General features: G+C 53.7%; 10 protein-coding genes across 10 annotated transcripts; 4 read left to right on the top strand and 6 right to left on the bottom strand.

The window, feature by feature from the left end:
• Nucleotides 1–1,239: 1,239 nt before the first annotated feature.
• Nucleotides 1,240–3,086, top strand: AB675_6026 (Y+L amino acid transporter 2; the record flags this gene model as incomplete). The annotated part of the gene is made up of 2 exons (XM_018146287.1): nucleotides 1,240–1,757; nucleotides 1,808–3,086. 2 exons carry the CDS (start codon nucleotides 1,240–1,242, stop codon nucleotides 3,084–3,086), a joined length of 1,797 nt encoding a protein of 598 aa, XP_017996976.1.
• A 96-nt stretch (nucleotides 3,087–3,182) lies between these two features.
• AB675_6025 (uncharacterized protein) lies at nucleotides 3,183–4,775 on the bottom strand (the record flags this gene model as incomplete). Its single annotated transcript, XM_018146286.1, has 2 exons — nucleotides 3,183–4,473; nucleotides 4,537–4,775. 2 exons carry the CDS (start codon nucleotides 4,773–4,775, stop codon nucleotides 3,183–3,185), a joined length of 1,530 nt encoding a protein of 509 aa, XP_017996924.1.
• Nucleotides 4,776–5,413: 638 nt separating this feature from the next.
• Nucleotides 5,414–6,118, bottom strand: AB675_6024 (uncharacterized protein; the record flags this gene model as incomplete). Its single annotated transcript, XM_018146285.1, has 1 exon — nucleotides 5,414–6,118. The coding sequence occupies one exon, from the start codon at nucleotides 6,116–6,118 to the stop codon at nucleotides 5,414–5,416; it is 705 nt and encodes a 234-aa protein (XP_017996947.1).
• Nucleotides 6,119–7,454: 1,336 nt separating this feature from the next.
• Nucleotides 7,455–7,934, bottom strand: AB675_6023 (uncharacterized protein; the record flags this gene model as incomplete). The annotated part of the gene is made up of 1 exon (XM_018146284.1): nucleotides 7,455–7,934. One exon carries the CDS (start codon nucleotides 7,932–7,934, stop codon nucleotides 7,455–7,457), a length of 480 nt encoding a protein of 159 aa, XP_017996892.1.
• Nucleotides 7,935–8,362: 428 nt separating this feature from the next.
• Nucleotides 8,363–9,126, bottom strand: AB675_6022 (uncharacterized protein; the record flags this gene model as incomplete). The annotated part of the gene is made up of 3 exons (XM_018146283.1): nucleotides 8,363–8,633; nucleotides 8,702–8,888; nucleotides 8,943–9,126. 3 exons carry the CDS (start codon nucleotides 9,124–9,126, stop codon nucleotides 8,363–8,365), a joined length of 642 nt encoding a protein of 213 aa, XP_017996910.1.
• Nucleotides 9,127–9,471: 345 nt separating this feature from the next.
• On the top strand, nucleotides 9,472–10,521 carry AB675_6021 (Elongator complex protein 5; the record flags this gene model as incomplete). Its single annotated transcript, XM_018146282.1, has 1 exon — nucleotides 9,472–10,521. One exon carries the CDS (start codon nucleotides 9,472–9,474, stop codon nucleotides 10,519–10,521), a length of 1,050 nt encoding a protein of 349 aa, XP_017996860.1.
• Nucleotides 10,522–10,550: 29 nt separating this feature from the next.
• Nucleotides 10,551–11,320, bottom strand: AB675_6020 (Protein transport protein sec22; the record flags this gene model as incomplete). The annotated part of the gene is made up of 3 exons (XM_018146281.1): nucleotides 10,551–11,129; nucleotides 11,202–11,236; nucleotides 11,287–11,320. 3 exons carry the CDS (start codon nucleotides 11,318–11,320, stop codon nucleotides 10,551–10,553), a joined length of 648 nt encoding a protein of 215 aa, XP_017996876.1.
• A 2,546-nt stretch (nucleotides 11,321–13,866) lies between these two features.
• Nucleotides 13,867–14,670, bottom strand: AB675_6019 (Inositol oxygenase 1; the record flags this gene model as incomplete). The annotated part of the gene is made up of 1 exon (XM_018146279.1): nucleotides 13,867–14,670. One exon carries the CDS (start codon nucleotides 14,668–14,670, stop codon nucleotides 13,867–13,869), a length of 804 nt encoding a protein of 267 aa, XP_017996859.1.
• Nucleotides 14,671–16,235: 1,565 nt separating this feature from the next.
• Nucleotides 16,236–17,200, top strand: AB675_6018 (D-galacturonate; the record flags this gene model as incomplete). Its single annotated transcript, XM_018146278.1, has 3 exons — nucleotides 16,236–16,806; nucleotides 16,884–16,970; nucleotides 17,019–17,200. 3 exons carry the CDS (start codon nucleotides 16,236–16,238, stop codon nucleotides 17,198–17,200), a joined length of 840 nt encoding a protein of 279 aa, XP_017996906.1.
• Nucleotides 17,201–19,444: 2,244 nt separating this feature from the next.
• On the top strand, nucleotides 19,445–20,281 carry AB675_6017 (Nudix hydrolase 14, chloroplastic; the record flags this gene model as incomplete). Its single annotated transcript, XM_018146277.1, has 1 exon — nucleotides 19,445–20,281. The coding sequence occupies one exon, from the start codon at nucleotides 19,445–19,447 to the stop codon at nucleotides 20,279–20,281; it is 837 nt and encodes a 278-aa protein (XP_017996971.1).
• Nucleotides 20,282–20,369: the final 88 nt, after the last annotated feature.

Below are 20,369 nucleotides of genomic sequence, written 5' to 3'. Positions count from 1 at the left end.
GGACGGCGTCAATTGCAGTTCATAGAGGATGACACGATGTATGGTCAAGGACGGGGCAAGGAAGATGGGTTTCGCGGCGGAATGCCTGTTTGCAGACCGCATTAATGACCTCTAAGCGATACATATCGGCATTGAGGACCGTGCTGACGCGGGAAATAATGGACACGGACGTGGAAGACTTGAAGCAGGATGGACAGAGTATGGTTTTCAAGGCGCCATCGGGACGACGAGGAAGAAGCATGGACGGCGTTCTGATGAGATTCATTATTGCATGATACCCCCAGAAGTTATGAAGCATGGAGCATGGAGTTATGATCATGTTGTGGAGGGATTTCTGAGCATACTCAGAGCATGGCGAATGAACGCAGTGCTGAATGGAGCATCTCAGCCCACGAGTAGATGCTCTGAGAAGTTTCAAGAAGCCATCGAAGCTCGAGGTGGGCATGGACGGGTTCAATGTACTGCACATACAGTAGATAGCCGTTAGTGAGGAATCGAAAAGGGAACCCGTGCCATGGCATTCGTCTTAAGTCGTGTGCCCAGCAATGCCCAGACCAAAGTCGAACGGGGAGCACTCTGTGATCACCGTCCACGTCGTCCCAGTCGCCATTCTTAGATTTGCCGTTGCAGAGAGGACTCAGCCTATTCGCCAGGGGCATTCTCGTCAGGGAGGCCGCTGCAGGGTTGAAAAATCTTCGCCTGATCGATTAGTAGGCTTGAGATGAGCCTCACTTAAGTGTCAGTCAGTAGGAGTTGGTTCATCACGGAAAATTCGCCAGGGAGGCCGCTGCACTGATTCTCGAAGTAATGTATGGTACTATCTGTTCTCATTCTCAGTCTGGCCAACGAGGATGCCCAAACAAGTTGGACGGTACAAAAGCTTTTCAATATCTTGCTATTCTGCTCTTCTGTTACGAGCACCAACGTTGTGACATGAGGGAATGTTAGGGGAGAGGAGAGTGCTGGGTGTGGCTCGACGACGTTGCCGCGGCGCTACGCTGGCCGATCCCAGCCTATACCGCAGTTCTATTAGGGGCGAGGCTTGCCCAAAGCTTGGCTGTGACCGCAAACGAACAGCGCATGCCGACTTCAAGCGCAATAGTGTCCTGACCAAAGATCACTGTCATCTTTCTGGTGTATAGTGTATGGGCCGAGCCGGAAAGCGCGTGGACGTACACGGTCGTCAGACTCTGAGAGACACAATGACGTCGCAATAACACAACCGTCGCATACCTCACAATGTCGCGACTGGCCTTCACCGAAGTCCAGCGAGGGCCAGCACGCGACTCCCTCGAACTGGCCTCGTTGGCCGACTCGGACGAGCAAGACGATCTGCCGTCAGAGGCTTCCTCGTTGTCCGGCATCTCGTCTTCACGCCGGCTCTCCTTCGAGAACGAAGACCCACTTGACAATGCCAATCCCGCCGGCCGTGGTCGCATGCATCCCAGGTCATACTCAGTCTCCTCAGCATTCGACTTCACCCCAGCGCTGTTCCCACTCCAGTCAACGTCAGGAGGGTACACGGCTCTTGGAGCACCGTCACAGGTCTCACTGTCGCTAGAAAGAGGAGGCGCCCACGACAATCTCGAGAAACAGAAAACACTCACATTCTTGAATGGCCTGTCTCTGGTAGTCGGCCTAGTCATCGGCTCCGGTATCTTCTCCTCGCCAGCACAAGTCAACTCTCACACCGGCTCACCCGGCGCCGCCCTCATCGTCTGGGCCATCTCCGGCCTCCTAACCTGGACCGGCGCCGCGTCCTACGCCGAACTTGGCGGCGCCATCCCCCTTAACGGCGGCGCCCAAGTCTATCTAGCCAAGATCTTCGGCGAACTCGTCGGCTTCCTCTCACCTGGACCGCCATCCTCGTCCTCAAACCCGGCTCCGCCGCCATCATCGCCATCATCTTCGGCGAATACGTCATCCGCGCCGCCATCGGTGCCGACGTCGAAGAAATCAACCCTTGGATCAACAAAGCACCCGCCTTCCTTGCCCTCGCAGTGGTCACTTTCCTCAATTGCATCTCCACTCGCTTCGCCGCCCGTATCGGCGACCTCTTCATGTTCTTCAAGTTCATCGCCTTGATCGCTATCACAGTGATTGGGATCATCGTTGCGGCCACAGGCCTTTCATTCAACGGCCCCGCCAACACCGACTGGAAATCCCGCAACTGGTTCGACGGCACCACCACCGATATCAGCAGCTGGGCCGTCGCCATCTACGCCGGCCTGTGGGCGTTCGATGGCTGGGACAATACAAATTACGTGACCGGCGAGTTCAAGAATCCTAGCAAAGACCTCCCTCGGGTCATCCATACAGGCATGCCGACGGTCATAATATGCTACATCCTCGCCAACATCGCCTACATCTTCGTCCTGCCGCTCGCTACAATCAACAAATCCAATACCGTCGCCGTCCAGTTCGGCAATAAAGTCTTCGGCGCAACGGGATCCCTCATTCTCGCACTCATCGTCTCGGGCTCCTGCTTCGGAGCGCTCAATGCCACAACATTCACCTCCGGCCGCCTCGTCTACGCCGCGGGCCGCGAAGGCTACATCCCCGCCGTGTTCGGCACCGTCGGCTTCGGCCACCGCAACTCCCAGCTCCCAGCACCAGCCAAGTTTCGCAAACGAAGCTGGCTCACCAAGAAACTCCGCTCCATCTTCGGCGACGACGCCGGCTTCGGCGCAACTCCCATCAATGGGATGCTGCTCAACGCCTGCCTCACGGCAGCGTATGTCGCGGTAGGCGAGTTCAAATCCTTGATAACGTTCTACGGCGTCGCAGGGTATACCTTCTACTTCCTCACCGTCCTTGGCCTCATTGTCCTGCGGATCCGTGAGCCACATTTGGAGCGCCCGTACAGGACGTGGATCACGACGCCGATTATCTTTTGCTGTGTGAGTTTGTTCTTGGTGGTGAGGGCGGTAGTGAATGAGCCGGTGCAGACGTTGGTGGTTGTGGGTTTTGTGGTGGCTGGCGTGCCAGCTTATTACTGGCGGATACGAGGCAGAGATAGTGGTGGGCAGCGGGAGGGGGAGGGAAGATTCTGGAGGAGATGGGGCAGGGGGTTGAGGGGGCGATGAGGCTGTTCAATTGCTGTCGATGTACATGTATGACTCAATTGTCATGGTCCTTGGCTGAGCAAAGATATGGTGTAGGTACATAGCTCCGGAAACTGACTAAACCTTGACCTCCTCACGAATGCGACGGCTGGTCCTCTTCATCTCCCTCGTGAGCGCGGCGGCCTGCTCATATTTGCCTTGCTTCTGTAGGACATCGATGACCTTGAACTTTTCTTGGAACAAGGAATCTTCAGAGAGAATTTGAGCAGCTCTCGGAAGCATATGATGCACAAGCTCCAGCTCCGCCTTGTGATAGTCTTCAGTGGCATAGCATATACTATGTCGGTACCTCGACGCCCAGTATCGCCACTGAGCTCGGAAGACCACACTTGCCGCATCTGCGCGGCTCTCGGCTTGTTCGGCCCAGAAACAGGCCTGGACAAAATCATTGATGTTCATGGCTGCCCAATATAAGGTGGCCACACATTGAAAACTCACTTCATTGCCTTGACCTTGCTCCGTATCCAAGACCGTCAACAGCTGCTCTACCTTCCAAATTGAGTCCGGCGTATCATATCGGCGTACCTGTCTAGCCATGCGAAGCGCTTCGTAGTGCGACTGGCCCAGTAGTCTGCAGTACTCATCATAGACCAGATCATAAACCCTGTCGGTCGTGACTATCGATGCCGATGCATTGCAGGTGGTCATTAAGTATCTCGTTAAGCGCCTCAGCGGGTGGTCGTCATTGTGTAGTACTAGTGCCGTCAATTGCGAGACATATGACAGGACTCTGTGAGCCAGATCGATATTAGCGTGCACAAGAACGGCGGCTAGTCGAGTGAGATCTCGGACAAGTGAAGGGGTCTCGGCGAGTAAAAATGCCTTCATGTTGTGGCAAATGCGCGAAGCAAGGGCGAATGCGGCGTCAACATGCTGGTGGACGAATGCAGTCCCCATATCGAAGATGCTATTGCCAAGATCCCAGGTCTCATGTCCGGTGAGGACCTTTCCCGATATGAGGTGTGATCCAGGGCAATCGGAACGCCATAAGCCAGACGTGATGTTGCCTTCCATATACCCACGGATGGAACGAAGAACAATCTCAAACTCCTGATCGCTGCTCATGGTAGTGATGTACTGCGACATGATCTCTAGTGCTTCAGCCGGCGGGCTCCGTTGGACATCCGATTGTGATCGTGGCTGCTGTACTTCATGTGAGGAGGAGATCCTCCTTTTAGCATGTCGACGAGCACTTCTGATATTGATCCTTCGACCAGATTTGGCGATGACATAGCCAGACGACAGGGTCGCGCTTCCATTGTCCTGGCTTAAAACCTCCCGAATATCATCTTGGGTACTATATTTCCGAAAGCCCCACTTTCTAAAACGCTTTTTGTACTGCTGGACACTGTCCGAGTCAATACGGCTGGCCCGCGAGCATGCGTTGGAATAACAACGACATATGACTTACGTGCCAGTAAACCCATATTCCTCATGCAGCCTGGCAATGATGTAGCTGAGCTCTCTACCCTCCTGAACATACATGCGCTCGAGTACGGGCCGCATGAGTTCCCATCGAGCTGGATCTGTCTCAAAGCTTGGCCTCAGATGACCAGCAGGAGACCGGACCAGAGTCGCCAGTAGTAGCGCGCTTTCGTTGCGTACTGTCTGTGCTGCAAACAAGTTGTCGTAAGGTACGACATTTATCATCGTGCCGTCGGGTAAGATGTATTGTTACTGGACCTGGCCAGAGCGATACTCCGTGATGTACCAAGGAGCGCTCAGTGGAAGTGCCCGATGGCATGGCTTGGATCTGCTGCGGATCGAAAGACCTAATTATATGTCAGGTCGTTGAGGCTGCATTGGCACAAACATCGTGCTTCTCGTGATCGCGATGTGCCAAGCAGGCGTTGGACAAAGTTGCCTGCATGAAGGTGGCTGCATTCGGCAAATCAGAGCTGCGTCTGGCGTCACACAATTTACGAGGGTATTGCTGCTCAGAGTCCGGGATGATAAGGCTGCAATTGATGCCAGGCTGGTAGCTCAAGCATATATGGACTTGACGGTCGTCGCAAGGCAGATGTGGACAGCTTGCTGGGATTGTTAGTCGTGTTTGTCCCGCACCTGATGAAGGGCAAGGCAGCGAGCCCAAAGTTCCAAGGCTACTTCGATGGTGTGCTGAGAAGATAACAAGATGCAGACGGGCTCGAAGTGGCAGCAAGGTCAAGTCGTTGACAAAGTTCCTCAGAAGTAGCTGCAGATGATGTCCGAGATGGTCGTGAGAATCTCATTCTGCTCCTGCACTTTGCGAGGGTAGCACCTGCTCTTCAGGCGTGCCCAAAGTATACTCAGTCCTCGTCCTCCTCTCCGTACCCAGCCAAGTCGAACAACTCCGACAATCCAGTCATAATCCCATATCCCTCCGACAACTGCTCCAGCTCCTCCAGCTTCTCAACAAAATCCCCGGCCTCGAAAAACGCCTCTCTCTCCGCCATACTCATTCCCTCCATTACCGCCTTCATAGCACCCACAAGCTCAGTACAGCAATATCCATCCCGGACCTCACTGCCCAGCTGGTCACCGGCCAGGCAGATCGTCTTCCCGATCTTGCGAAGCGTCGTAAGAGCGTTCTCGCGAGTCCCCTTGTTGGCGCCGCTCTCTGTCGCTGTCTGACTTATGGAGCGAATCGCATCGCTGACGACGCCCTCGGCATCTCCGGCCGCCTCAAATTGCCAGCGAGAAGACTTCTTGGAGTGCGACAGGTTCAGCTCGCGCCACACGGATTTGCTGTGGTGGTCGAAGTCGACGACCGTGGCCGAGCGTTGAGCAATGATGCGTGTGTACTCGTTGCGAATGGCCTCAGCTAGGTCCGAAGTGGGCTCGAGGTTGATTTGGGCGGACACAAGTTGCCGCAGTGATGTGTCGGAGAGCGTTGCTAATGCCACGTTGAGATCCACGGCGGGCTTGGAGGCGGCTGCTGCTTGGCGTTTGGAGGGCTGGGTGTCGCTGACTGTGGGGGCGCGGGCGCGTTTGGTGGAGGCCTTTGGTGGCATGCTGCTATGCTGGCGGCTCCGGGAGTAGTGGTCGACAAACGAAGCACAACCCAGGACGAGTTGTGCGGATGGCAAGGAGCGACGTCGCGTCTCAAGATGGCATACGCGTTCCTACCTCATCGGGACAAGCCTGAGATCGATCTTGGCAATAAGGGGTATCTGTTGGATTTTCCTCTAGCTGGGTATTACCTCTTGGACCTGAATACGATGGGAAGCATCAATGCAAGAGCTTGTCTCGGTCTGCCAAGTGTCGAATTCCTCCTCTTAGTCAGAAGTACACAATACTTTGATATTCACCGGGTGTGTAGCAGAACTGCCAAGATGAAACGAACACATGCCCAGCATATCCCTTGAGGAACCCGTGTAGACAGTATCAAGAAAAGCCTAAAGGAGTCATGAATATGAGACAGTGGCCTCAATTGAATTTCTCATTGAACGTGATGTGTTCGGCACTCGAGCCGACGATGCCAAGATCTGACCTCACTCGATGTTCGGACACACTTAAGGTTCCGTTGACTTCATGTCTGCTTCAACGTTGCCCTCCGGCTCCGGCTCCGACCACCGTCAAGGAGTAGACCTGATGCTCTCCTCAAGGTTGGATGGACATCGCGATGCATTGGCTTGGCTTGGCTCGCATTCCAGACAGCGGACTTCGCCAACGTAGATTCATAGAATGACACATGGGCAGCCATTCTCATAGGTCTTGAACCTGTCGCCCCCAGATCTTCGCCGTCTCTCCCCCCAAGCTTCCTCAGTATGGTCGTACATTTTGGCTCACGATGAGAGTTTTGTCGAAGAACCTTATCCTAGGTCTGTCTGTAGGTTGAAGGCTTCGGTGCAGGTATTGAGAGAGATTTTGGATGGAGCTTAGATTGGAAGTGCGAGTTTGGTAAGTATCGTTCGGGTCCGAGGATGATTGCGAGTCTTCTGTGAGTTGGATGAGATTAGTCGACAGTCGTGCGGAGGTGTTGGGACCTTATATGCGTGCGGAGCAAGGTACGGGTTGTTTGGGAAGGTCTGAAGCCCTTGTTGCGCCTCAACAGCAGCCATGCCGTAATAGCGACTGCGGTACGGCTGGCTGCACACAGCCTTTGGTAAAATGACTGCGGCCCACCAGCAGCAACCGCTCGCACCCCCGGGAACTTCTGAAAGGACTTTGCAGAGGGTTTGATGTATGCCTGGGAGGTCTGACATCAGCAGTTACGCAATCTTGCTGTCTGTAGTGTAGGCTGAAGGATACATCTGGCAGCATTCTTGGATGGCAAACGATCAGGTGCACGACCGAAGAACCAGGATATCGTATTGGAGCTCAGCAGAAGAGCGCCTCCAGTGTGTGTCAGCCAGCGTCGTCCTTTCCCGTATCCAGCTCTTTGCTGCTGGTCCCTTTTGACTTCGAGAACTTCTTGAAGATGCGCCACCTCGATCTTGACGAGCCAGAATTACCTCTCAATTCGCCGTCCGATGCCCCGATCATGAGCGGCCGTGAGTCCTCGTTCACTGTTTGCCGGCGCACGTCTGCATCCTCCTCACGCGGCCGCCAAGTCTTGTACGTCGGTGCTGTTCGCTTCAAGTTCGGCGGCAACTCAGAGGTCGGCGATGTGTTCTGCGACGAACATGTGGTCGGAGAAGTGGCCGTAGATGCATATTCGGAGGCTGTGGTGTAGGATGAGGTAGGTCTGAACTCGCTGGAGGCTGGCGTACGTGTCGTGACACTTGATGAATATCTATCGTCATAGAAATCATCCTCGTCGTCCTCCCATATAATTGGCAACTTGTGGAAATCGTGCACATAGCACCCGAAGGCGTTGAATGGCATGGTGAGCAATGCCCGGGTTGAATGCGTGTTCAAAACTGGACTGGAAAGAGGGCTGCCCGTTCGGTATAGTCAATATTCCCAATATGGTTTCTGACATGAGGATGGTCCGAATTGGGAGTGCCAATGACTTTTTCGACGCAAGGCTGCAGTGACGTGACTGTAGCTCGATCATTGACGGGTTCCAGAAGCGGTCTTCGACCGTCGCAAACAAAGTGAGACTGTTGACTCAAGTGTCGAAGCGTTCGAGGCGCGTTCTGCAGCCACAACGAGTATATGCGCCTGTCAAACGACTGTTGCGGGTGACATTCTCCACCAAAGTTAATATTCCGCCTGTCAAGTTCTGGATGCAGATTTTCAGGTTCGCGATACCAAGATGGCCTGTAGCCAAGCATTCCGCTATAAGTGCCTCAAGACTGGAAGCGTGTCCCTCACCTGCCTGGACTGAGTGGTCTATTAAATCCGCCGACTCTGTTCATGTACTGCCTGTAGACCGTCTTCTTCTCCTTCCGAACGCCGTAGATCTGGTTGCCAGGCACCTTCTTGTTCTGCGTGGTCTTGAAGCTCGTGAATCCCATCATTCTTCGTAGAGCCGCATCTTCATCGTCCCCATCAACGTCCATCTTCGCATCGCCGTTGACTTTTGGCTTCTCCTCGGGGTCTTTCTTCACCTCCGGCTGCGGCTTGGGTGGCTCATCTCGCCTATCGTGATTCGTTCGAGGTCCTCTCGGTGGCGAGCTGCGCCGAGGGGTGCCGTTGCCGTTGCGTACTGGCGGCGAACGTGATCTCGGCCGTTCTGATCTATGTTTGTGATCTTTGTCTCGAACACGATCTCGATCGTAGTCCCGACGGTCCTTGTCATGTCTATCTGCGCTTCGTTCGCGGTCTCGTTGCTTGTAGCGATCTCTGTCTCTGTCTCTATCTCGATCTCGGTCCCGATCTCTTTCTCGGTCGCGTCTGTCGCGCGATCTGCTGCGTCTTCTCTCTGACTTCAAGTACTCCTTCGGTGACCTCGATCTGCGCTTCTCGTTGTAGCGTCGAGAGTCGCGATGTCTATCATCATCGTATCTGCACGTCCTCTGTCGTCCCTGCGGGAATCGCTGGGTCTGGGTGACTTTGGCGAGCCTGTTGCTTCTCGATCCCACATGGCGGAACTGTCCATGCGCCGAGCACGCTTCGTAGGTGGCTCGTCCATCGTACTGTGACTGTGTGTCAGGCGCTTGCGAGCCTTATGAGCCGCGAAATATAAGACACAGATCCCAAGTGCCACGTAGGAAGATCAACGAGCACGGAAATTTACACGTGACGCTCCGCTTTCCAGGCGACCGCGCCAAGCCTAACTTCGATAGCTTTTTGGAACAATATATATTAATGCTGTGTATAACAGGACACATTTCGACGGGCGCTGTGTGATGTTGAGGCTACTTGGAGATGGGAGTGGTCAACATCTGCGAATTCGAGCGTCTTGCATTCCACTCATGAGGCAGCGACGAAGCAGTCCCTGATATGAGGCAAGTGCCACTGCTAAATATTCCTCGACATGAACAACCTATCACATCGCCGCACACACAATCTGCTGCTAATCAGCAAGCTGCTGAACCAACGCGACCATGCTTCGCCATTCACTCTTGTCCTCGACAGCCTCGAACAGCCTGCGAAGCCCCTCCTTCGCGAGTATCTGAGACGAGCCAAGATAGGCAAGTCCTTCAGCATATACCTCGCCTTTGAGACCATTCGAAAACCAGGCGACGCTGACTTGTACGTTACTTGCTGGGACAAGACGCCCGTCCAAATCAGCAATGCCGTCAGTGCTGCCATGTCTTCTGCGGACGCAGGCGGACGAAGATGTCTCATTTTGATCGACTCCTGCACCGCCCTAGCAGCCCTTGCGACCGATCCGACAGCAGACTTCAACCTGACAAGCTTTCTGTCCTCGCTTCTGCAGCCGCCAGCGAAGACGACCAGCCCTCCTGCGGGAGTGTCGGTTGTGGCGGTCTACCATCAAGACGTCCCTCAGACAGCCACAGTATATTATGTCCCTTCGCCTCTAGAGCTGCTATCATACCTGGCCACCACGATGATACATGTCCATTCTTTGGCTATCTTAGTCACTGAGAAAGAAGCTCGAGAGCGCAGCGTAGTCGCTCCATCTTTCGGTCTGGACGAGAACGTCGAGGGTATCGTGATTGGGTTGAAGAAAGGTTCGAATTCGCTGAAGCCGGAGCATCGAGGCCTTGTCCTGGAACTAGAGCACCGTCGAAACAGCGGCAGAGGCGTTCATGAGTGGTACTTCTTGCCTCGGGTACTGCCCAAGATGACGGCTGCGACCTTCAAGGAGGTTGTGAGCATCCTCGACGACCACCCAGCGTTTCAGAAGGCCAGCCTCGACGTTGCCGATTCCAACGACGATCTGACAGACATGACGTTCTCTCTCGGCCTGACAGACCGACAACGGCAAGACCGCGAAGGCGTGGTCCTCCCATACTTTGACGCCCAGAATCCCAAACCTTCCAGCGGAGTTGACGGCGGTCGGATCCTGTACGATATGGGTGCCGAAGACGACTTCGATGACGAGGAAGACGAGATATAGATGTCCAATCCATGACATCCCCTTCTCCTTCAGAAGAATCTCCATATGATGAAAATCAATATGAATAGTCCCAACCCCGCAAACGGCCCATACTGCTTCAACAACAACTCCCAATTAATCCTCACCGCCGCCTTCCTGTACTTCTTACTATCCTCCCTCAACCTTCCACTCATCTCCCCCATCCTCTCCAAACTATCGCCCCTATACAACAAATCCTCAATATTCTTCGTCATCACCTTGGTCACATCCTTCAACTCATCATTCAACTTATCCAGATTCGCACTCGCTCTTGAATCCTGATACACCTTCTTCGTCCGCTGCATATACGTATCAAACTCCATGAACGCATACGGCCGCAACGTCTGACTCAAATATTGTCCAGACGGATATGTAGTGGTGAATTCCTGCGCAATGTCCGAGAGGTACGTGAAGGCGAGTTTGCGCGGGTAGGATTTGTCGCAGATGCAGAGGAAGCACACCGAGTCTTGGATTAGGTAGTGCAGGGTGTATGCGCCGGACTCGATCGAGGCTTGGGATTCCGAGTTGCGGTTGAGGCGGCGAAAGATCATTTTGGTTTGGGACTTTACTTCGCTGAGCTCGTTCTCGACCTGTGTGGGAAGGCGCGTCAGCATCTGCTTCTACGCGCCGCACGTAAGGCGTCTTATTTCGAGACAGCGTACCTGCTCGTCGTCGGAGCTGGCGGCCAGCATGAGGCCTACGGAACTGATCAGTATCACATTCGCTGCCGTGGTCTCGAGTCCTTACCGTCCAGCCGCGCTATTTGTGTTGATTTGACCATTTTGACGTTCGTATCTGCTCGATCAACCCTTGGATGTTGTTCGCGTGAGCAATGAGAGGTATGGTAGCCGTGCCTGACTAGGCAATCGAGTTCAGCAGGGAGATAGGCGCGGTTTGCAACAAAGGCCACAGTATGCTTCAACGCCCAAACTGCGGCAGATCACAGAAATTCGGGGTTCAAACAATAGTGGTCCATGAGTTCTTCCCCGATTGGTCTTTCGGGCAGGGAGTTGTGCCGAAGCTACCCTGAAGCAGCGCTTACGGTGCACCGCCGGGTACCCGAGATCACAAAAAACTTTGCTCCGAAAACGAGGCGTCCAGCGTGTGCTTCTTTGGCCATCCTTGTGCATTGGATTATTGGATCGCAAGCAGCTGCAGTGCTTGACTGCGAGCGCTACACGTGATTCCGTCAACGCTTGTGATCTAAACCCAAGCGACAGAACACTACTGCTCGCCCCACCTGATAGCAATGAATGCTACCAAAGCATGGCAATGTCTGTAGGTTCTGAAAGGAGCCTCGATGATGAGAGAAGAGCAGGAAGATGTCGAGGGCAAGGAGACTATTTATACCCCTTCGACAAAGTGAACCTCCGAGACAGGCCGGAATTGTCACTTCACTGAGTTGGCAGCACGCATTCACTGTCCGCTGCATGGTTCAAGATCATTTACTGCATGGTGTCATTCACTTCGATTGTCGATAGGAAACCTGGTTCTCCATCATCCTGAATTGACTCTACAGGGTTCCCGGCCGCCCAAGCCTAAGTCAAGGTAGGGTACTTCTGGAGGCGCCGCTTGGCGTTTGGTGAAACGTAAGAATGAGTCCGATGGTGTTCGACCAGATGTTCCAGTCCCTGGACGCCGAAGCGAACACAGCCAGACCACTGAATGGAAATCGTAAGTGACAATGAGTAGAGACCGTCGAAAAGGGGTGCCATTCGCGAGCTTCGCGGTCTTACAAGAAGCGATACCAGCAGGAGCACCAACTCTACGAGATGAGTACCTTAGCCTCACTACTATGCCGAGACTCTTGTGTTTGCGGTTGATTGGCAGGTGAATACCTTTTGGTGAGTACCTTCGATAGGAAGGCCACTACTATATTACGGAAACTCTTTCTACCCCCTTGTCCTCACTTAACCAAATGTCAAAATCAACCACCACGAAGTTCTCAGCACCAAGCGACAGACGAAATCGCCCTCATCAGTCTACGTCTACCTCCAGACCACCAATCCGCAGCAATGCCTTCCTCAGACTGGAGCCCACCCCGATCACCAACTCCACACCGTCTCTCCAGCCTCGATCGAAGACGTCTCAGTGACCCTACAATCAGGAGGATATTCGAGATTTCTTTGCGGCACCAGCAATGGCCGAAAGGTCAAATGGTGCGTCAACACCGAGGGCTCAAGGCGTACACTTCCTAGATCAACCTCCTGTCATTATCGGGGAAGGCGGTGACGGAGCTAACGCGGCACCGATTGAGCTCAGGACGAGCACGGGCCAGATGTATAGAGCCATGTTAGAGTCGGAAGCGTATCAGAATACCTGGCTTCGAGTTGCTGGGAGTCGAGTACCAGAAGAGGACCGTGGGTCTCGCTTACAGCAGCTATCTACTGCTCAAAACCCGATGTCGCCTCAACGGATAACACAACAACACATGCCTCAAACACCACGTAAAAGGCCATGCGACGACAGCGACACGGAGAGAGAACCGCCACGCTATGAGCGAGTCCAGCTACATCAGTCGAAGAAAGTACGCCAGCTTCACATTCCAAAGCAGCGGTCTGGTTGGCGGCAACGGAGGTCCAGCAAGCGTGAGCGCGAAGTTGAACGAGTAGAAAGACTGCGTTCCTGGCAATGTGGAATGGATAAAGCGATGATAGATGGGCTCGGCCACTTCGAGACCAGTGATGGAGATGACGATGACGAGAGCTGGGACGATGAGCCAAGTCGGTGGGGATGGCCAGGCTGGCAGTATCCGAGAGCCGCTGCAAGACTTATAGAAGTGGGAAACAGCTGAAGACCCTGGTGATGGGATTCAAGAACGCCCTAAGGAGGCTTCCGTCAAAGCCATGTCCAATACTCGGATGTGAGATAGTCATTCTTTGTCTATGGAATGTTCGATTCTCATCGAACAACTAAACGCCTTGCAAATTTGTTTTCAGGGACAATTCTCAGAAGAGCTTCACTCTTGCCCTCGCATCATGATCTTCATAGCAGGCCCGAGCACTTCGTAACCTGCTTTCGCTAGACTCCTGCCACCGGCCGCCCAACCTGACCGTCTGTCATCCTACCGGGAGTGCGCTGACGAGGCGCGGTGCCGCTTGCCACTTTCGCAGAGCGACGGCCTGGAGCTTGAGACCACGCCTATCAAGGCCACTTGGCGGCGCGTTCCTCACCACCTCAGCACTTTCTGCGGAAAGAACTCATCAATCAACTCCAAGTAATACTCCTTAAGCTCCTCCACCACCGGCTTCTCATCACTCTTCGAATACAGATCATAAGGATTGAACGCCTTGACCGCCTTCAACATCTCATGATCCTTCTCGTCCATCATCCACCGATACGCTCCCTGCTGGTGCCACGGTAGAAGCTATGATACCGAATCATCGCCAACGCCTCATCTGGCAGCTTGCTCTGATCCTTGACGACATGGTACAGATACTCATCGTGGCCCCAGCCGAGCATGACGTTATCGAGGCCGCAGCCTGGGGTGTAGATGCCGTGTTCTGAGCTGTAGATTGAGTCGTTGTAGTCTGGGTTCGCGTCGAAGGATTTGTTTCCGTAGACACATTTATCGTCAAAGCGGCAGCCAACGGGGAAAGTGTCGCCTACCACGGCCCACTGACCTGGCGCGCCGAAGATCACGAGAAGCTTGCCGAGATCATGGATCAGGCCTGTGACTTGCATCCAGCGCGGCTTGCCGTCGCGGCGCATGGCTTCGGCGGATTGGATGAGGTGTTCGATCTGGGAGAGGTCGGTGTCGGGATCGGAGTCGTCGATGATGCTGTTGAGTTTCTCCATCGCTTCCCAAATCGTCATCTCCGCGCGGACTCGGGTCTTGAAGTCGTTGCGGGCTTTGAGGTTGTAGGCTACTGTCTGCTTGGTATGCTGCTCGCGGTAGAAGTCTTTGACGTGTTGGGGTGCCTCTTCGTACTGGCGGAACTGGGTTTTGTCTTTTTCGGTGTCGAACTGGGAGGCTGTGTAGATATCGTCTGTGGGTTGTTGCTGCTTGAGAGCCTGGTCTCTCTTGATGTTGAGTTCTTCGATGTCGTCGACTAGCCGCTCCATAGCTTGCCCGTCAATCTTTGTTGGCATTGTGTCGCTCTTGGGTTCTTGGACCAGTATTCCAGGCATCTTGATGGGATTTCAGACAGTGCGTTGACAATGCCGCGGTGGGTGTAGTGAATGTGGTGAGTGTAGTGGATCTGGTGGGTTGGAGGTGTCAACAGTGGATTTATTGTGTTCAGGTGCGTTGCCGTGGTGTTATATAGAAATCTAGGGGTATAAGCGGCGTTAAGCAGTTCCAGGTAGCGATCAGATAGAATGAGTGAAGCAGGTTCGAGGTCTCTTATCCTTTGCTGCACAGGAGAAATCGTGCTCTTCGCTTACTCTGGTTCCACTTGCTGGAGGAGTACGCGGTGAGTGATCCATCAAAGCAGGTTATCCAGGGACCATGCTCAGAGCTCGCAATCTGGAAAACCCCTCCAACAACGTGCTTCGACATCACCACTAGTCGCGATATCAGACGAGCGGCGAAGTCTATGCATGCCCCAAGTAGTCGGGCCGCTCGATCGTTCGCCGTTGTATATCCTCATTGAGTTCACAAGCCCCGTCGGACCTTTTAGCCTTGGAGCTATGTATGGCCCAAGACCCACTGTCGTATGCATGGATCGTGATGGCTCATTGCCGTGGAAGTTGTTCTTACTGCTGAGCATTGAGATCAGCTGCAAGCAACGCAAAGTCGGTGAGCATGGCCGACGCGCATCTCCTGGACACGTGCAAGGCTGCTCGATGAATCGACTGCTGAGTTGTCAAGGCACAGCCGTGCCACTGGTGTTCATCAGGCGGGGATGGACCGTGCAGCTCATGTTACACAGAAGGGTCAGGGATCGCTGCGCAGTACTTGGAGTTGCGTCTTGGAATCCCACCAAAAATTTTCGAATAAGTTTTCCCTCAGCTATCGACGTACCTCGCGAGATTCCTGCTTCTGTTGCACATAAGATCCCATGATATGGTCAGTATGGGGTTGGAGCAAACTCTGCCGGTGGGAATTGCTGCTTTTGTTTCAAACAGGCAAGAGGCAAAAGAGTTGGTGGAACCTTGAGGTTGGCGGTGGATTCATGAAAGCCTTTTCGGCGTTCATCGACCCTGGCAGGCAAAAATGTGATATCACATTTGTCGGGACAGAGAAAGTCCAGCGGCAGACGTCAAGCGTGAGATCCTACCGGTGATCATGCACGATGGTCTTTCGAGACGCACTGTCAAGCCGCTAGATGCGTTGTAAGATCCAGCCCGAGCTGTCTGCTTTCCCGTCAGTCAGCTAACTGCCGGGGATGGGTCGGGCGAGAAAATAAGCTGGTACAACCTGCCATTTTGGAATTTGCCAGGGATGGTCCTTATGAACGTTGAATCGCAGCCACATCAGTCGTGATCGGAATTTCCAGAAGCCTGCCATGCAGTGCCCGGGTTGTGATGTATTTCCGGCAACGCGTGTTCGTCGGGGTGATAGCCGACCCCGCGAGGTGGGGGCTCTGCGACACGGAATATGATACCTATTCCGAAAAGACGGACAGCCGACGGCTCAAACGCCGACATCGCGATTGTGTGCCGGCGGCTGAAGTCGACGTCAAAAGTCGCCGTCGTCTGCTCTGGGCCTGTCGCGTGTCTTGTGCACAGCTCGTAACGAAAGGAACATCAATATGGCCGATACCAAGTTCAAGTTGAACACTGGCGCTGAGATTCCTGCACTTGGCCTGGGCACGTGGCAATCCCCAAAAGGAGAGGTGCAGAAAGCTGTGGCACACGCAATCAAGTCAGGATACCGGCATATCGACTGTGCGTATGCTTATGGCAACGAAGATGAGGTTGGAGCAGGCATCAAGGAGGGGCTGAAAGCTGCTGGAATTAGCAGGAGCGATCTGTTCGTCACTACCAAGCTATGGTGCACATATCACACCCGAGTCGAGCAAAATCTGGACTCGAGTCTGAAGGCACTCGATCTGGACTATGTTGATTTGTACTTGATGCACTGGCCGGTCGCGATGAATCCCAATGGCAACGACGAGAAATTCCCGAAGTTGCCTGATGGTAGTCGAGATTTAGTGCTGGAAAGGAAACACTGGGACACCTACAAGGACATGGAGAAGCTCTTGTCAACCGGGAAAGTGAAGGCCATAGGCGTGTCAAACTACTCGGTGAAGTTTTTGAAGGATCTACTGGCTCGAGTCGAGACTGTGCCCGCAGCAAACCAAGTCGAGAACCATCCTTTGTGTCCGCAGCAAGATCTTGTGGATTTCTGCAAGGAAAAGGGAATCCTCATCGAGCGTACTCTCCTCTAGGGTCTACAGGCAGCCCATTGATGCAGGATGAGCATGTGACGAAGCTGGCGAAGGAGAAGGGTGTCTCGCCCGGTTGTATTCTACTGAGCTACCACGGTAAGTCAGGTTTCCTGACCTGGACTTGGATGTGCTAACAGTGCATAGTTGCAAGAGGAATTGCACCCCTACCCAAGTCTGTGACACCTTCCAGGATCGACGAGAATCGGCAGATTGTCAAGTTGTCACCCGAGGATGTACAAACGCTGAGCGACCTGTCCAAGAACGGTGTGCACCGCTTCGTATACCCTGCATTTGGAGTCGACTTTGGCTTTCCCGACAAGCAATAAGTACACAGAGCGGACCACGGTGGAAAGCCGTGGTCCACTTCGCATCCACTGGCAGATCTTTCGCGCGGTGCTTTCGACGCACGTGATACATGCGCGATGCGTCATGAAGAGCGCTGTGCGTCACTTTGCAGGCTTCTGTGGCATCAGACAGTTGGACTCTGAAGGCCTACCGATGGTTTGCGTGCTGCTGCTGGCTCGATGGGCCATGCAAGCCACGTGATCACCTGGTGGTTGTATGTAACGAGAGGCCGAGTTCCCGCACGTGTTGGAGCCGAACACCCCAACCTAGATCAGTCACTATGCTTCTCACGCATCTCAGCACTATTTGCCAAGGGTCTGGGAGGTATGAGAGCCGGCTGAGACAAGTTGATTGAATCAACATTTGTACTGTGTAAACGAGCAGCTACCACAACTTGGGACATGACGTCACTTCTCTTCGACCCAACTCAAAGGGGTCACTGCAGTGCTTCTTCTTATTCTATCATCCTGGACGTGACACGCCTGGTTTACGTACTTTACCTCACCACATACGCTAGCAAGAAGCTGGCCCTACAAGGCGACCTTCGTCCCGTCCATTTCGGCTCACTGATAGGCGGGGTATGAGGTCAACCGTCCGACGCATTCTGCCCGATGGATTCTACTTCGATGGCCTGTGGACGCCTTGTACAATATTTCCGTCTTAGTCACCCAGCATATCTGTTTCTGGCTTCTTCAGCAGGCACAAAGGGAAGTCCTGATCATCGACCGAATGAGATTCACGGATTGCCACGTAACAGCCCTGAAATATCCCGCCACTGATCTACGCCTCGTCGAAGGAATACAGTCATTCTCGCGACCTCGCGGAAAACGAGCTTTGTTCTAACAGGTAGGTCGACCACATCATACGCAAACAGAAGGAGGTGACGTCTCCTTACTTGTCCAACCGTGCAAGTCCCTGCATCGCTGCCCTCGTGAGATTGGCAGGCTCAACGTCTGATACCAGGATCACGCATGAGCGTACGGCGACTGCGCTCTCGAGGCCCTTCGGAGATCCTTCCAGGTACGTCGTCAGATCATACTCTACGACAACGCCTGTAGCCGCATTGATGGTATAAATGTAGCACCTTCTACCAGCCCAAGTGCCTTCACCGTGCCTACACAACAAAGCGGGAACACCAGCAACACACAGCAATATGACATCGAGGCAAGCCTACCACTTTCAGACTCCGGCTGTTCTGCAGAGCGTGCTCAGTCCGTTCTTACGCTTCAGTCAGGCAAGCAGAACCACATCGCCGCCAATACCCAGTGGCTGGCTTTGCCACAATTGTATCTACCTGCTACCGCCTGCGTCTGCAACCACCAGCTTCAACGATGTCAAGTGTCATGGATGCGACCACGAGAGATGCGGAAAATGCGATGTCATCTATACCTATCCCTCAGCAGATACGCTGTCAGAGTTCAGCAACGCTACATCTTCATAGGACATCTCTCCCGTACGATTGCTTGCTTCAGGCACTCAACATTGATGATCCAGCACGGGACAATTCTTTCGGGACAACTTTGGAAGCATTCCATGACTCACCTCAACGTCAATGCTGCCTGTGCCATCCATAAGAATTCGATAGGCAAATAACTTGGAATTCTTCGTACAAGCATTCCTCTCTCCTCTATCCTTAGCCGTGTGCACAGTGCATGCAGTGATAAGCGCGTCGTAGTCAAAGACTTTGAGTGAGGCGCCACCTTCCTGATTGGTGCGATAGCTTGATCTCGACAGACAAACTGAGTGTGAAGTCGCTCCCTTTGTTCGAGCCTCGTGTCCGATGTCACCAAGCATTCGCCAAGGTGCATGGGCCTTTGGCGAGGCGTCCGCATGTACCCGGTCGCCTCGGAACTTTGGTTTGCGTGACGGCTTCACCTGCTTCGAGCTACTTGTAGGTCTCAGGCGGTTGGTGCCTTAGTTGCGGCCTGTCAGGAAGATGAGGAGCTTTGTGTCATTCAAGAGATATTCAGGCGCGAATGCCTAGTGACAGCCTTAGGCAGTAGCGCGTTTTGTGCTAGACGGTCGCGCCTACTACAGTACCAACGCCTTCAGATGCATATATTTATTTCGATATTCCACCGGGTCAGTCAATGACGATTGACGTTCTCTCGCACAGTGTCCGACAACGTTTGGCCCTTTCTCTCCCCCTCCAGATCTCACGACGATATTGCATTCGCACCAGGCGCCCTCTGCGATCTTACACGACTACTTCCGACGCCAACAAGATGTCAACAGGAACCTTTGCGTGGAACTTCCCGAATGTCGAGATCAAGCTACCGGAAGGCCTCCCTGGCAAGCAGTTGCTCGACTTTAGGCCGTTTGACCAATGGTGGAGGACTCTGTCCGAATCGCTTCGAGGTCAGGACAACCCAACACATCCATTTCACGCTTCGCCATACCGACTTGAGGCCATTGAGATTCAAAGCGTCGATCACTTCGGATCCCGCATCGGCTTCATCAAACTCAAAGCCACAATGCGCAACGGCGATGGCGAAATAATACCAGGCGCTGTCTTCATGCGAGGCGGCAGTGTGGCTATGCTTATCATCGTCTCAGAGGACGCATCCGAAGCAGACGCCGAGTCGCATGTCATCCTCACAGTCCAGCCCCGCATCCCAGCCGGTAGCCTCAGCTTCGTCGAGTTACCAGCCGGCATGATTGACGACTCAGGCACCTTCAGCGGCGCTGCAGCAAAGGAGATCAAGGAAGAGACTGGTCTCGACATTAAGGAAGACGAACTCATCGACATGACCCAACTAGCAATCAAGCAACAGTCCGAAGAAGACAAGGACGGCGGTTGTGAAGTCCATCTACAGGAAGGATCATATCCCTCACCAGGCGGTTCCGACGAATTCATACCTCTCTTCGTCGTGCGCAAACAGATGCCGAAGCAAGAGATCGAGGCTCTGAGAGGCAAGCTGACGGGACTTCGTGAGCATGGCGAGAAGATCACGCTCAAGCTGGTACGGCTTGAGGATGTGTGGAAGGTAGCGGCGAGAGATGGGAAGACTCTTGCAGCTATTGCATTGTACGAGGCTCTCAATCGTGAGGGCTTACTGTGATTTGCTCCAGGGGCAAAGCTACAATGTTTGTCACGAGAGCCTGACACAGTCCAAGCTGGGCGGCTCCAGGGTTCACAAGCGGAAAGTG

This window comes from Cyphellophora attinorum (genome assembly GCF_001299255.1).
Source record: "Cyphellophora attinorum strain CBS 131958 chromosome Unknown Contig27, whole genome shotgun sequence".
In the NCBI taxonomy this organism is placed as follows: Eukaryota; Fungi; Ascomycota; class Eurotiomycetes; order Chaetothyriales; family Cyphellophoraceae; genus Cyphellophora; species Cyphellophora attinorum.
Note: the sequence above shows the minus strand (reverse complement) of the source record. Positions and strands in the feature narration are given on the sequence as shown.